The 17,433-nt window shown below is 41.7% G+C and overlaps 1 protein-coding gene across 4 annotated transcripts in view; it reads right to left on the minus strand.

The window, feature by feature from the left end:
* PRKAR1B (protein kinase cAMP-dependent type I regulatory subunit beta) overlaps positions 1 to 17,433 on the minus strand; it is a 234,048-nt gene that overhangs the window by 177,816 nt on the left and 38,799 nt on the right. For 3 of the 4 annotated variants that reach the window (XM_073648024.1, XM_073648025.1, XM_073648027.1), the window contains one exon: positions 6,136 to 6,306. In XM_073648024.1, coding sequence (XP_073504125.1) covers positions 6,136 to 6,306 — 171 coding nt within the window. Of the gene's footprint in view, positions 1 to 6,135; positions 6,307 to 12,893; positions 13,150 to 17,433 lie in introns of those variants that run through there. The other variant, XM_073648028.1, reaches the window with a different exon arrangement.

Genomic DNA, 17,433 nt, shown 5'->3' on the forward strand with positions numbered 1-17,433 from the left:
AAACCGGAATTTCGGGACCTTGTCTGTATTTTTGTGTTGTAATGATATCGAAGGAATGTGAAGATGTTAATCTAATCTCCGAGTCCTAAGTAATGGAAGACTTAAGAATGAGGCACTAAGCATAACAACTACTGAACCAAGAAAGACATAAAACACCAAGAAAATAAAAATGTACAAAAAAATGTGACTGGTTTCATGAATTGAGAAGACTTTTTACGACTGATGAATCACCAGACAGGTCATAAAAGGAACGGTTGGGTCCAACCTTCTTGACTTCCACCGTTACCAAGAACGAGGGGCCCTAAATCCACATTGGCACTGACGCTGGAGACATCTTGACAATTATTCAGCATTTTTAGACCACGAGAGGTGGTGAGTTCTCCTTCAATGGAAGTCTTCAGAGGCTGGACAGACATCTGTCTGAGATGGTTTAGCGAATCCTACATTGAGAAGGGCAGGACATGATGACCCCGAAGGTCTCTTCCAACTCTAACATTCTATGCTTCTATGTTTATTTCTTTATAACTTTATTACATTTGATGCCTTCATATATTACGTGGTTGTCTATCCATTAAGGTGGCCTCAGTGGGGGGAGTGACTAGCCAAAAATGACCTCCTCCTTCATCGTAAGTCCTCATTCAGACGTCTGTGTATCTCGGATACGGACTGGTCGTGGATCTCGGGAGACAAGCGGCCAGTCGGTGACCGAGATACAGCGACATCTGAATGAGGCCTTAGATGGAGGTCTTCAAAAGAGACAACCCCTTTCAATTTCTTCTAAAAATATTACATGACCACATCCCTTTTACTCCAATCTTAGACTGTGAGCCCACGATGCGTTTTTTAAGCGTTTCCACAGCGGCAATTCTGCCACAGAAATGCTTAAAAAACGCTTGTTAGTAGGTCTGCTATGTTCCCCAATGATAATCCGCATGTGCTGTGCACATGCTGCGGAAATTTCCACTGCGGATAATCATTGCGGAAAAAAACGCAGCACTACCAATTATTTTGCGGAATCGCGGCGTTTTTGCCGCCATTGACTTGCATTGAATCGCTTAATATCCGCATGACTACATGTGCACATGCGGATATTAAGCGATTCAATGTGAGTATGGTACACGGGTCTGGAGAAGAGGAGGCATGTAAAAAAAAAAAGAATTTAAAATAAAGAAACACAGTATACTCTGATGGCCGGCGGTCTTCTATCCGGTACATCTTGGCTCCCCGGTGGCTCGCGATGGAGTAAAAGGACCTTCCATGACGTCATTCAGTCATGTGACAGGTCTCACGACCGCTGACGTCGGCGGTCAGGTGACCTATCATGGAAAGTCTTTTTACACCACCGCGAGACACAGGGGAGACCGGACGCATCAGAGAAGGAGACCGGGGGCCATTGGAAGGTGAGTATAATGTTTTTTTTTTTTTTTTTTTACCATTTTTATTCTTTTTTTTAACTAACTTGGTCACACTATATATGTCGGTTGCATGGATTTATATAGTGTGACCAAGTTGACAAGCACTTTCCAAGTGATGCTAAAATCTCTTGGAAAGCGCTTGACACCCGCATGTGGAAATGCAAGTGAAGAACGCTTCACATCCGCTTGTCCCTGGCAGGAAAAACGCATGTACAATCCGCATGTACAATCCGCATGTACAATCCGCATGTACAATCCGCATGTAAAATCCGCATGTAAAATCCGCATGTAAAATCCGCATGTACAATCCGCATGTAAAATCCGCATGTAAAATCCGCATGTACAATCCTCATGTACAATCCGCATGTACAATCCGCATATACAATCCGCATGTACAATCCGCATGTACAATCCGCATGTACAATCCGCATGTACAATCCGCATGTAAAATCCGCATGTACAATCCGCATGTACAATCCGCATGTACAATCCGCATGTACAATCCGCATGTACAATCCGCATGTACAATCCGCATGTACAATCCTCATGTACAATCCTCATGTACAATCCTCATGTACAATCCGCATGTAAAATCCGCATGTAAAATCCGCATGTACAATCCGCATGTACAATCCGCATGTACAATCCGCATGTACAATCCGCATGTACAATCCGCATGTACAATCCGCATGTACAATCCGCATGTACAATCCGCATGTAAATCCGCATGTAAAATCCGCATGTACAATCCGCATGTACAATCCGCATGTACAATCCGCATGTACAATCCGCATGTACAATCCGCATGTACAATCCGCATGTAAAATCCGCATGTACAATCCGCATGTACAATCCGCATGTACAATCCGCATGTACAATCCGCATGTAAAATCCGCATGTAAAATCCGCATGTACAATCCGCATGTACAATCCGCATGTACAATCCGCATGTACAATCCGCATGTAAAATCCGCATGTAAAATCCGCATGTAAAATCCGCATGTACAATCCGCATGTACAATCCGCATGTACAATCCGCATGTACAATCCGCATGTACAATCCGCATGTACAATCCGCATGTACAATCCACATGTAAAATCCACATGTACAATCCGCATGTACAATCCGCATGTACAATCCACATGTACAATCCACATGTAAAATCCACATGTACAATCCGCATGTACAATCCGCATGTAAAATCCACATGTACAATCCTCATGTACAATCCGCATGTACAATCCACATGTACAATCCGCATGTACAATCCGCATGTACAATCCGCATATACAATCCGCATGTAAAATCCACATGTAAAATCCGCATGTAAAATCCACATGTACAATCCACATGTACAATCCACATGTAAAATCCACATGTACAATCCGCATGTACAATCCGCATGTACAATCCGCATGTACAATCCGCATGTACAATCCGCATGTACAATCCGCATGTACAATCCGCATGTAAAATCCACATGTACAATCCACATGTACAATCCACATGTACAATCCACATGTACAATCCGCATGTACAATCCGCATGTACAATCCGCATGTACAATCCGCATGTACAATCCGCATGTACAATCCTCATGTACAATCCGCATGTACAATCCGCATGTAAAATCCGCATGTACAATCCGCATGTACAATCCGCATGTACAATCCACATGTAAAATCCACATGTACAATCCGCATGTACAATCCGCATGTACAATCCACATGTACAATCCACATGTAAAATCCACATGTACAATCCGCATGTACAATCCGCATGTAAAATCCACATGTACAATCCGCATGTACAATCCGCATGTACAATCCGCATGTACAATCCTCATGTACAATCCGCATGTACAATCCGCATGTACAATCCGCATGTAAAATCCGCATGTACAATCCACATGTACAATCCGCATGTACAATCCGCATGTACAATCCGCATGTACAATCCGCATGTACAATCCGCATGTACAATCCGCATGTAAAATCCACATGTACAATCCACATGTACAATCCACATGTAAAATCCGCATGTACAATCCGCATGTACAATCCGCATGTACAATCCGCATGTACAATCCGCATGTACAATCCGCATGTACAATCCGCATGTAAAATCCGCATGTACAATCCGCATGTAAAATCCACATGTACAATCCACATGTACAATCCACATGTAAAATCCGCATGTACAATCCGCATGTACAATCCGCATGTACAATCCGCATGTACAATCCGCATGTACAATCCGCATGTACAATCCACATGTACAATCCACATGTAAAATCCACATGTACAATCCGCATGTACAATCCGCATGTACAATCCACATGTAAAATCCACATGTACAATCCGCATGTACAATCCGCATGTACAATCCACATGTACAATCCACATGTAAAATCCACATGTACAATCCGCATGTACAATCCGCATGTAAAATCCACATGTACAATCCGCATGTACAATCCGCATGTACAATCCGCATGTACAATCCGCATGTAAAATCCGCATGTACAATCCGCATGTACAATCCGCATGTACAATCCACATGTACAATCCTCATGTACAATCCGCATGTACAATCCGCATGTACAATCCGCATGTACAATCCGCATGTACAATCCGCATGTAAAATCCACATGTACAATCCACATGTAAAATCCACATGTAAAATCCACATGTACAATCCACATGTACAATCCACATGTACAATCCACGTGTACAATCCGCATGTACAATCCGCATGTACAATCCGCATGTACAATCCGCATGTACAATCCACATGTAAAATCCGCATGTACAATCCGCATGTACAATCCGCATGTACAATCCGCATGTAAAATCCACATGTACAATCCACATGTACAATCCACATGTACAATCCGCATGTACAATCCGCATGTACAATCCGCATGTAAAATCCGCATGTACAATCCGTATGTACAATCCGCATGTACAATCCACATGTACAATCCACGTGTACAATCCGCATGTACAATCCGCATGTACAATCCGCATGTACAATCCGCATGTACAATCCACATGTACAATCCACATGTAAAATCCACATGTACAATCCGCATGTACAATCCGCATGTAAAATCCACATGTACAATCCGCATGTACAATCCGCATGTACAATCCGCATGTACAATCCGCATGTACAATCCGCATGTAAAATCCGCATGTACAATCCGTATGTACAATCCGCATGTACAATCCACATGTACAATCCTCATGTACAATCCGCATGTACAATCCGCATGTACAATCCACATGTACAATCCACATGTACAATCCGCATGTACAATCCACATGTACAATCCGCATGTAAAATCCGCATGCGTTTTTTCTGCCAGGGAGATGCAGAAACGCTCAGGAAAAATCCGGAGCATTTCAGCATCGTGGGCACATAGGGATTGTCTTAAGATCTTTCTTCAGGAGCACACTGCTCCCCTGTCTTGAGGCTTCCTGCTTGCCAGGGGAAGGGGTGATGGTCTCTTGATGCTCGACAATTCGGCCTGGTGGCATGGCGGTGTAGCTAGCCTAAAAGAGGTATTCCCATCTCCAAGATCCTCTCCCAATATGTAATAGTACGGCTATGTTCACACATCATGGTTTTTTGATGCGTTTTTTTATGCAAAGTTTCAGCTGTGTTTTGCAGTACCAGCAAAGTCTATGAGATTCCGGAAATCTCATGCACACATCTGGGTTTCTTTTTGTTCAGGATTTTGTGCCTTGGTTGTTTTTTTGAAAGATAAAGCATGTCACTTCTTTCAGCGTTTTTTCACCCATTGGAAATAATGGGTGGTGAAAAAACGCTGAAAAAACGCACCAAAAACGCAGGTGTCAAGTTTTCAGCGTCTTTTGTGCATAAACCAGAATAAAAAAAAATTTGCATAACTTTATATACATGCATAACAGAGACAAAAGGACAGTGAAAAAAACGCTGAAAAAACGCACCAAATAAAAAAGCAAGAAAACAGCAACAAAATTCCTAAACAACCTCCTGGCAGGAGATCAAGTTTTACTGCAGAAAATCGATGCAGAAAAAAAACATGATGTGTGAACATAGTCTAATAATATTAGCAAATACCTCCAATTAGAAATGTAGCATAGTTCTTCTGATTAGCTATATCACTTACCCCATGTGCAGGGCATTGCAGTAGTTTAAGTAATCATGATTACAACCACTCATATAGTGACACTTAGTTGTCGTAACCATTGATACATTAGCTACTCCAATGCCCTGCACATGGGGTAAGCGATATAGCCAATCAGAAGAACTATACTACATTTCTAATTGGAGGTATTTGCTAATATTATTATTATTACACCTACTACACATTGGAATAGGATCTTGGAGATGGGAATACCTGTTTAACTGTTCTATCTCTGATTGTGCAAGCAGAGGCAGCTTAGCCTATCTGATCGTGTTGGCTTCAGAGCAGCGCTTACAAGCTCTATAGGAAAAAACTTGCACTGATTGCGCTCCTTGCTTAGAAGACCAGCCGCTACTGATAAGACTGCAGAGGTGGCCAGTTACCTAGGCAGCAAAGCAGTAAATTATAAAATTTAAAAAAATTGCGTCTGTCAGGGAATTCTGGGAGTTGTAGTTCCACAATAGCTGCAGTGCTGATCACCATTCCTTCGTTACCATTTCATCCATCCCTTCATTGCTCCACGGTGCTCTTTCCGCACACATTACCTTTCTAACATAGGACACGGCATCTTCCTCCGTGTACACCTCAGCGCTGACTCCCCCTCTTCTGCGCCGGGCTTTGACCACAGGGTTTGGAGGCGGTGGAGAGATTTCATCATCGTGAGAGTCCGACTGGGAGTTTGACTTCTGCTGAGCCAATATCTGTTTGCATTCTTCCTGTAAACACAGAACGACAGCGTTGTAAATCAATAGCGATTAATTTTTAAAAAATTAAAAAGTTTTTTACATTTTTTTACAATGAAAATATTTTTTTTAAAAAATGGGAAAAACACCCAAAGAACCATGTAGTGATCCAAGTTCAGTTCACAAGTAGTCAAGTGCATGTGCGAGATACCATAGCTGTCAGCAGAATGAGCCTTTGGATAAAAACTACTGTATCTAAGGTATATGGGCACCTTAAAGGGAGTGTAATAATAATAACATTAGCAAATACCTTCAATTAGAAATGTGGGATAGTTCTTCTGATTCACTATGTCACTTACCCTGTGTGCAGGGCATTGCAGTAGCTTAGGTATCCATGGTTGAGACTACTAACAACTAACTAACTGTCACTATGTGAGTGATCGTAACCATGGATACCTAGACTACTGCAATGCCCTGCACATGGGGTAATCGACATAACGAATCAGAAGAACTATACTACATTTCTAATTGGAGGAATTTGCTAATATTATTATTATGACTCCTACTACATATTGCGATAGGGTCTTGGAGATGGGAATACCCCTTTCAAGCCATGTTCACATGCTGAATATTTAGAGCGGATTTTACACACGGATTTGTAAACTCAAATCCACAGCATTTCTGCATCTAAAATCAACACATATTTGCTGCACTTATCCACGTATAAACTTATTCAGCAGTTTAACCTGCGGTTTTGAAATGAATGGAAAAAAAAGTGCATTTCCGCAATAGAAATCGACATGCTGCGGAATTTAAAAATGCAATAAAAGCCAATTTCTGCATTAAAAAAAAACCCCAAAAACAACACATCATGTGGATGAGATTATAGAGGTATTCTCATCTCCAAGATCCTATCCCAATATGTAGTAGGTGTAATAATAATATTAGCAAATATCTTCAATTAGAAATGTAGTATAGTTCTTCTGATTCGCTATGTCACTTACCCCATGTGCAGGGGCAGGACATTGCAGTAGCTTAGGTATTCAGTTATTACAACCACACATATAGTGACATTTAGCAGATAGTGGTCGGAACCATTCATACCTAAGCTACAGCAATGCCCTGCACATGGGGTAAGCGACATAGCGAATCAGGAGAACTATACTACATTTCTAATTGAAGGTATTTGCTAATATTATTACACCTACTAGATATTGGGATAGGATATTGGAGATGGGAATACCCCTTTAAGTTAAAGCTCATCTTTTCGATATTTCCGTATAATACTGCGTATTTTAAGTGCGTAAAAGCAATGTATACATGTTGAGTATCTGGTGCTGATTTTTTGCTCGGATTTTATGCACATTAAATTTGAAGTTTTTTAACGGTACCAGCAAATTGGATGAGTTGGCGCTACATCTTATCCACATACTGACGCAGAAAAGACCCTTTGTTTTCAGAATCCGCAGCATGTCAATTTCTGTTGCGGAATTCACATCTTTTTGGTGCGGATTTTACCCATTCATTAACATGGTGGCCCTGGAATCCACAGGTTAAACTCTTGGCTTTGTATTGTCCTGTTGCGTTTTTAATGCTTTTACGCAATAACAAATAAAAAGTACAAAAACGTGTGCAAATTTTGATGCGGAAATCTGCACCAAATATGCAACGTGTGAACATAGCCTAACTGTATAGACCATAGAAAGCTAAGAGCACGTCACATTTTGATATTCATTATTACCATATAACACACATAGATGTGATATACTGTAGCTGGGGTGATGTAAATGGGGGGCTCAGACCACCCAGAGCCCCTCTTATATACCGAGAGCCCCTCTTAAATGCCCGAACTTATGAATAATACACCAAAATATGAAATATAACGAGACAGAAATCCCCTACCAGGTGAGAACTCATTTACAAATCCCAAAAATACTACAGTCCAACAGCACCTCTAGTGGACAAATCAACACACAACACAATAAAAAAAGGGGAAAAAAATACAGTTATTGCCTTCAACATTTATTTAACATCAGTCAATATTTATCCACATATTGTCCGAAAAAGTTAAACAATTATTCATTATTTCAGTTTAAAATAATTATTTCCGTTTTACAGATCCAAAACCCTGAGTGATTCTAATATTTTTAAAAAAATTTATGCAGTTTTTTCTAGTATTTAGCTGGGAAAACCGAGTGACAGCCGCCAGGGTCACCAAAACTGTGATTAGTCTGCATTCACACACACATTTTACGTTTTCCATGGCGTTTTTATTTATTTTGAACCAGATGTTACTGTAAGATCTAAGCAGAAAAAAAAAACAAAAAAATACTTTTTACAATGCACATTTTGGATCGACATGCTCTGGGTGGGGCGCTCTTTCTGCCATTTTTTCCCATAGGTTTTATTATAGGAATATTGAAATGCCAGGAAAAAAAAACCCTGTACAATATGACAATAAATAAAATAAAAATTATACAAAAAACACACGAAAAAAACCTTGAATAATAAAAACTCTGATGTTTAAATAAATAAATAAATAAAATAAAGGGGCTGTCCACTACTGGGCAACAATTTATGAATGGGCTTGGGAAGGTGAAAGAAATACATATATAGTCATCTTCGGGATTGGATCTGCTCCTCCATAGTTAGCATCGGACAAAATGTGACCACTGCAGCCGATCAGTGGACTCTTATTGGCAGCTGCGCTCATATCACCACCCCAGCAGATGTTGATCTCAGCAGACACGTAGGTGATGTAGTGCTGATGTCGAGGGTGTGTCAGATGTGATCTGCAGTTGGTTGCAGAAGATCTCTTTGCTTGGCATTACAGACACCTTCTTAGATCTGTCTCACTCTAGGACCCAGCGGCTACCTCCCTCCTGCTAATTGACACCCAGGCTTGGGTGTTTAAATACTTTCTGTTTGCTACAGGGAGGTGCCGGTGATATTCACATGTTCCCTTGTGTAGGCTTGGAGCTACTGCAGTCTGTTTGCTTCCTCTCTGGTACTAAGAGGCCGTATGATGTAATCTCTCTGAAGTCGGCTCAAGCTAAGTTACTTTCCCCGGTGTTTGTCTCCCTTGTTGTCTTTAGCTGTTAGTGGTGACTGTCTAGAGCTCATCCCCCCTTCCCTATTCAGGGCCAAGCTATAGGGAAATACAGGGTTTAGGTTCCTGTGCGGCGATTGGTGAGGAACCATTATAGGGACGATAGGGGAGACAGGGTGATACCAGATCAGCCTAGGAGGTCTCCACTCCCCCTTTCTCTAGAGTCTGGGCTTCCTTCCCCTCTTCCCTTCGTATTTCACTTAGTCTTTTCCACACCTTGTGTGACAACTGAGCATAGAGGGGCACCACCATACCCCTTTAAGATCAATATTAGATAGACAATACAACAATCATACTGTGAATGCAACACTGAGACCCTCCTTCTCTCAATGACTCCACTAGCCAAACTTCTGTAGGACCATGGGAGGTCTAGATCTTGACACAACATTACAGGACTTAAAAGGTGGCCATCCGAAATCATCCTTAAGCAGCAATATGAAAACTAGGGTACTATGTAAATTTGACTTTTAAGATGTCAGGTGGCAACCCCTTTAAGAAGACCTGTCACTTGCCATAAATATGTATTTTTTTAATCTTGTGTAAATGCCGCTGCTCTCCCGAATCTGGAGATATTTTTCTTTTCTTCCTGGGCCTCTCCAGTCCCGAGATATGACCCATTCTTCTCTAGTCTTGTTAGCCAAGTGGGTGTCATACTCATCCCTTATTTGGAGTTGTCTTCTTGAGGAGAACGCCCAGTTGGACAAAAATAATGAATTTATATACAGGGAAGAAAGGGTCATATCTCAGGAACGGAGAGGCGTAGGAACAAAAGAAAAACATTGCCGGATTCAGGAGAACGGCGGCATTTACACCAGGTATAAAAAAATTACAGATTTTTGCCAAGTGATAGAGAAGAAATGATTCTGATATAGGTGATGAATACTGATGCATACAGAACAGAAATCAACCGTGGATCGGCCATGATAAATGTGACTCCAGGGTTATTATTTCGGGATTCTTTATTTTATTTTAGAAGATGCATTAAAAAGAAATTCCCAGCATAATGAAGCGTGAATTCTCGCCACCCCAGCATACCCCTAGAAGTGGTCCGAGGATACGGCGTGATTGTGAGGAACGGCAGATCGGGTTGTCTCTAAACACTGGAGCGTTTATCTGTGAGGCTGAAGTGAGTCAGTCCAGATCCGAGTAATACGATTACGCACTCATATTTCCTGGGTAAATGTCAAAGCAATTTCTGCTCATAGATGTAATACAATGTTGAAAGACTTTCTTCAGATCCGCCAGGCAGTTATTAAAAAATTGATACCCCTAAGTGACCGCGAAAATGAGAGAAAAAAAAGGCGAAAAATGAAACTGGGTACAAAATGATATTAGAAAAGCGCAATCATAGCATATTTTCGAAATACAAATACGCCTGCTGCCTGGCGTGGTCACTTGTAATCCCTTCACCCTGTGGTTCTCCACTTGTATCGAAATGATCATCGCTCAGAAAACAGAATTAATGAACCTTGTAGCTGAGGACAAGCTTAAAGGGGTTGTGTTTGATCACAGACAACCCCTTTAAAGAGATCTGTCACCAGGTTTTTATTATTTAATCTGAGAGCAGCATAATCTAGTGACAGAGACTCTGATTCCAGCGATGTGGCACTCACTGGGCTACTTGCTGTAGCTTGATAAAATCAGTGTTTTATCAGCAGGAGATTATCACTAGAGGACTAGTAAACCTGCTGCCAGGAAGTTCAACCACGCCCCCAACACTGATTGGCTCAGTGTACACTGAAGGCAGCCAATCAGTGGTGTGGGCGGGGTTACACACAGCTCAGTATCCAGAGCACTGCTACGTCTACAGTAGAGAAAACAGGGATTCTATCAAAACTACAACAAGCAGCTCAGCAAGTGATACATCGCTGAAATCAGCGTCTCTGGTCCTATATCATAATGGAGATCCAGGAAATATCAGCTGCAGTCGCCTGATCATTTCCCCTGCATGGCATATTAGGCCACGTACACACGTTGAGTATTTGGTCACTATTTTACATCAGCATTTGTAAACCAAAATCAGGAGTGGAACAATCAGAGGAACTCCAAATTCATTACATGGCCACCTATTAAATTGAATTGTATATAATAATAAAGGATTTCCCATGCAGGAAAATGTAACAGTCTGCAGAGCTGAATTCACAATTCTGCTGATAGTCATTGTACACAGTGAACAATCCATTCTACAGACGCCCCTAACAGCTCAGCTAAGCTCCTCTAATGCAGTGGGAGAGATTATTTCACATATATCACACACACACCCCCCCCCCCCCCCCCCCGGTAAAAAATACAATGCACCTATAAGTGATAATTTGTTTTCACCAGACAACCCCTTTAAGCATTTTATGGGTCCAGCTCTAGCTAGACACAGAAAATGCTCATTTTTATTTGAGATTTAAACAGCCATAAGGACATATATTTTCAAAGCTAGTTCACCGGCTTCATCAGGTCCAAGAGATCAATTTAATAATACATGCAGTTTGCATTGTGAAATCTGGTGACAGATCCACTTTACTGTCATATTTTATCCCAATCTAACAGGACTAAGTTCATAACTATGTACTGTTATCGGCTTTGACACTTTAGCCAAAAGTTTTCCTAAAAGTTTAGGCTCACTTTAAATGTATCTTTAAAGCAATATAAGGAAATGAATGGTGCCTGAATGACATCTGTTGATTTTGGAGCACACTATGTGAAATTTCTAACTGATAGAAATGCTAGATCAGATGCTGAGCTGTGAATGGAAGCATCTGGGAGAAAGGGGTGAAAGTACACGCCCCCAAAGATCCAGTTGGTCTGCAAGAAGAGATTTCACATATTGCGCTCCAGAAGAAAACGTGAATATCCCTGCAATGGAATGACGCAGCGCAAAACGGAAAAGAGCGGCAGAATCAGGGGAACTCAAGTATTTTTAAAAGGTATTTAACTCATTTTTTTGAGCAAGTGACAGGTTCTCTTAAAGGGGTTTTCGAACTACATATATAAAATTTACACGATTTTCAACTCTACTCTCAACAAATCTTCATCTTTACTAGCAGCATGCTCATTGTATGGGGTTGAAATCTATGAAAAATCTGCAGCACAATCTGCATGTGACGGATTTGTGGCAAGATCAGCGACGGAAAACTTCTACCTCGCGTGACACTTTTTGATTCATTTCAATGATAAAAAAAAACTGTTCCCGTTCCTGCACCCGTGTGATCATCACATAACCAGGAGAGTTTTTTTCATTTTTTTTATGAACCGGAAGCAAAACAATAAAATAAAAGCAAGCAGAGGAATTAGTACAGAAAATATATCAGTACAGTTATATACATCCATATAAACCTAACTACAAAAAAAGCAAATAAACAACATAAAGAATGTCTTAATTTTTCTGAAACTTCCAAGAAGTTGGAAATCCTTGTCCCTTGCAGAAGCTAAACGTTTCGCCCGTCTGACAATCACGATTACTGACACGTAATAATAAAATAAAAAAGGTCAAGACAATGGAGGTAAAGGTTGAGGTTACCATGTGATTCAGCAACTCTGAGCGTCTTAAAGAAACAGCAACGGCATTATTAGGAGCAGAGTCTTGCCAGGGTACAATTTCCACCCATGGATGCCAAGGCCACGCGGGCAATATCCGGGGCTGGTATCTTTACAAGACATCCTGGTGTCCCATAAGTCCCGCAGCGTTAGACGACTTCTAGAAAGAATAGTCCTTAGGTAGGATCAGCTCTTCAGACGTCAGTTATCAGGCGCACTGTGCCGAGAGGACCCGATGGCGGAATATTTCTACAGTAAACAGCTCGCTATTCTTACGTTACCATGACAACCAGCCAATTCGGAATCTCACTCTCCCCTCTCCTTCTCTCCCTCTTCTACAGATCCATTTTAAATAGCTCCAAATCCTGTCCGCTTACACCTGGCGTGTACGCCGTGTCACTTCAGGGGGTGGTAGGAGGGGGTCGGAGACAAACTACATGCGAAAATAAAAAAAAGAAAAGAACAGAATATAGAACAGCAATCAAAATTCTAAAATGATCCCCCCCCACCCCCCACCCCCCACATACTCCCACATTGCAAATTTATAAACTTTCTTCTGTTTGAAATAAACAAATGAACAATAGAAATATTAATGTAGAAAGTGATTTCTCCAAATGCCACTTTTACTGAATACTGAAGTCTCGGAATTATTCAACTTTACTAATTACATCAGTTAAAACACAGCAAATACCCGGACTGGCTGGGGGGGGTTTGTTGACTGCGATGTTTGATAGCATGTTAGAAATAAGGCAAGAGAGTGATCCTAAAAAGTTAAAGGGAATCTGTCAGCAGATTTTGCTATGTAATCTGAGAGCAGCATGATGTAGGGGCTGAGACCCTGATTCCAGAAATGTATCACTTAGTAGGCTATGTTTTTGTTTCAATACAATCAGTGTTTTATCAACAGGAGATTAACACTACAGGACTAGGTGCCACGTGCCTCCTGGTCCAATATACAGTGTACATAGAAAGCTGCCAATCAATGGTGTCGGAGGGGTTATACACAGCTCAGCATTCAGAGAACTTCTGTCACGGGTGTGTCAGACAGTCGCACTGCAGTTGGTTGCAGGAGATCTCTACGTTTGGCATTACAGACGTCTTTCTAGAGGCCGGCAGTCTCTAGGACCCAGCAGCTACCTCCCTCTGGCTAATTAGCTCCCTGGCCTGGGTGTATAAATACCTGGTGTGTCTGGGAGGGAGGTGCCGGTGATATTCATTACTACTTGTGAGGCTTTAGCAGAAGCAGTATTTCGTCCTCTCTGGAGCTTGATGCTGTGTGCGCATTTGCCTGGAGTCGTCTAAAGCTAAGCAATCCCCCGTTTGTTTACCCTTGTTGTCCATAGAGTTTAGTTGAGATCGACTAGTGCTCATCATCTCCCTTCCCTAGCCTTAGCCATACAACAGGGAAAGTCAGGGCGAGGCACGCGTGCGGCGATTGCTGAGGAGGCAATATAGGAACGGTAGTTGAGACAGGGTGACACTAGACCAGACTAGGAGGTCTCCACTCCCCCCTTTCCCTCTTCCCTCTGTGTTGCACTAGACTTTCCCACACCTTGCGTGACAACTGCTAGATCTGCATCAGAGAAAACTGTGATTCTAACACCCAGTAAACTAAGTGATACATTGCTGGAATCAGGGTCTCAGACTCTACATCATGCTACAGATCATTGCTCAAACAAGAAAAAAGAGACATAAAAGGTACAAAGGCATTGGCTGTTCCTGGCCATATGGATGGAAACAGAGTTTACAAGTTCAAAGTTCACAGAACAAGGGTCACACTGCCTGGATAAGGTGGAAAGAGTCATCGGCTGCCACCAGATTCCTGAGGAGGCAGGTGGTCACTGACAGAGAGCACTGAGGTTTCAGTTTGTACAGTAAGGCCAATACTAAACGCTAAAGGTCCCATGACCAAACTCCAAGATATACCTGTACCCCTCCACTGACCGAAAAGTACAAAAAAATTCAGCTTAGGATGGGTGTCATGAAATGTCGTCAAGTATAGTAATAGAGTCGTATTAGCTAACTTTCTTGGTGAGGGTCCCTGAAAAAGTGGAGAACTCTTGGGACTGCCGGAAAAGTCAGCAAATCTCCGAAGAGCCACCAAAACGTCCCAAAACCTCCTGGAAAGCAGCAATTCTAGAAGGTTCTCTGTGTGTTTCGCCAGGATGTACCATCAGAGGCACGGTGTCCTAAAGTACATTCAGGGCTCACGAGAGTGGAGTTGAAGGTGCTTGGAAGAGGTATGACCTGAAAAGGGGGTTTGTTTATGTGGGAATTTTCGGTAATCCCAGAAGGGCACACCAAAAAGTTGGCAAATATGGCAATGAACACTACTCTCATGCAAGGTGTGGGAAAGACTTAGTGCAACACAAAGGGAAGAGGGAAAGGGAGCCCAGACTCTAGGCAAAGGGGGGAGTGGAGACCTTCTAGGCTGATCTAACGTCACCCTGTCTCCACTAACGTCCCTGTATTGGCTCTTCACCTTGCCCTATCTTTCCCTGGCATTTGGCCCTGGCTAGGGAAGGGAGGGGAATGAGCGCTAGTCGATCCCCACTGACCACTAAAGACAACAAGGGGAACAAACAGGAGAAGATAGCTTAGCTTTAAGTCGACTTCAGAGAGATGAACATCCGTCCTCATAGCTCCAGAGAGGAAGAAGTAATCCACTTGCTCCAAGCCTTCACAAAGGGTAATGTGAGTATCGCCGGCACCTCCCTGTGGCAGACAGCAGGTATTTATACACCCAGGCAGGGTGTTAATTAGCCAGAGGAGGGCAGCCGCTGAGTCCTAGAGAGACAGCCTCTAAGAAGGTGTCTGTAATTTCAAACGTAGAGATCTCCTGCACTTCTGACACACCCGTGACAACTACATGCCAATGGCGCTGTGGCGGTACAGAATGGAGAAGGTGTGTGAATAGGGGTAGTAATGAGGCCTGTCCTTTTTAACCATTGTGGCAGCTTGATAGCTGGCGGAGGACAGGCAGGCACCTTGTTTAATCTACGTGGCACAGTTGGATCACCCCTTCAGTCTTTGCATTACGTTCTCTGATCATGACTGATACTTCAGTGGATCCTACGTATTGCTTATGGACTGCCACGGGAGTTGGAGTACCGGAGGGTGCTGACCCTGGTGCAAAAGTGAAAATTTGCAAGGGTTATACTGCAAACTGAACCGGAAAAGTGAAGGGCTGCTCATTTTTAATAAAGGGGCAACTGGGTGTTACCAATTGGGGGTGCGACCCTAGACACTCTGACACTGTCCAATCAGTGCTGACTCTGAAGGGACACGCCTCTCTGATAAGGGAAATGGAAATACCCAGTAATTAATTTATTGATATATTTCCAGGAGACACAAAAGAGGAAAGGAACAATGCAGAATTCTAAGAAAAATTACACTAGAATTGTAGGTTCTTAAATCTTTGAGGGTGTTACTGTCATGAAATTCTTAAAGGAATACTCCAAATTTTGGTACTTAGAGCATAGTCACAATTTTGTTCTGCAACTTCTATAGCCGTCAATACAGAGAGCCACGTGTGGCCACCTTTCCATTGATGTGCACGGAGAGTGCGGCAGCTGATAAGGTCCCATAGACGGGATATTAACCTGTAAGGAATTTATGCCATTAACGTCTAATTTGGGAAAACCCCTTTAATTGACTAAAGACGTAATACAAGTTTAAATCAGATTATTGCAATTTTAGATATCATTTTTATAAGGACTAAATAATAATAATAATAATAATAAATAAACTAAATAATAACTAATAAATTTTATAATAAAAGAAAAGAATATAAATAATACATAAATAATAACTAAATAATGATAGAAAAATAAACAAAATAATTAAAAAATAATAAACAAAATAAAATAAATAAATAAAATTAAAAAATAAACTAAAAAAATATATAAATAATGAACTAAATAATAAAAAAATAATTATAAATAATAAACTAAATCATTTAAAAAAAATAATAATAAATAAAATAATAACAATGAATAATAGACTAAATAATAAAAAAACTAAACTAAAAAAAAATAATATAAATAATGAGCTAAATACTAAAAAAATAATAAACTAAATAAAAATAAACATAAATAAATAAATAACAAACTAAATAATAAAAAAAAACTTGCTGCGTATTTTGTGAATTACTGGTGCCGCCCTGGATCCAGCCCAAGAACAGACGTCTTTCTCACAAGTAAGACAGGAGTTATATTTGTAATCTATGATAAATTGGACGGTTGTGACAAACACCCTATTGACTGAGTCACCTGTCCTCCCCCCCAAACTTGAAATGTGATGCGGGATAAAATTGTAGCGCCGGCGTCCCTGCCCTCTGCTAGGCAGGGACGCTGTTCCCCTCACCTCCGTGCTCCGTGCCCGGCGTCCTCCTCCCGCTCTGCTGGCAGCGCGCGCTCCTTCCCTGCCACTGTGCTTAGGGCGCGCGCGCGCGCTCTCCCTCCCTCTTAAAGGGGCCGCGCGCGCCGTCCTAAGGAGTCCCCGGCCAATGGCCGGAGGACTTC

This window comes from Phyllobates terribilis, unplaced genomic scaffold (genome assembly GCF_046119375.1).
Source record: "Phyllobates terribilis strain yellow unplaced genomic scaffold, ASM4611937v1 Scaffold_9__5_contigs__length_417890890, whole genome shotgun sequence".
Classification (NCBI taxonomy): Eukaryota; Metazoa; Chordata; class Amphibia; order Anura; family Dendrobatidae; genus Phyllobates; species Phyllobates terribilis.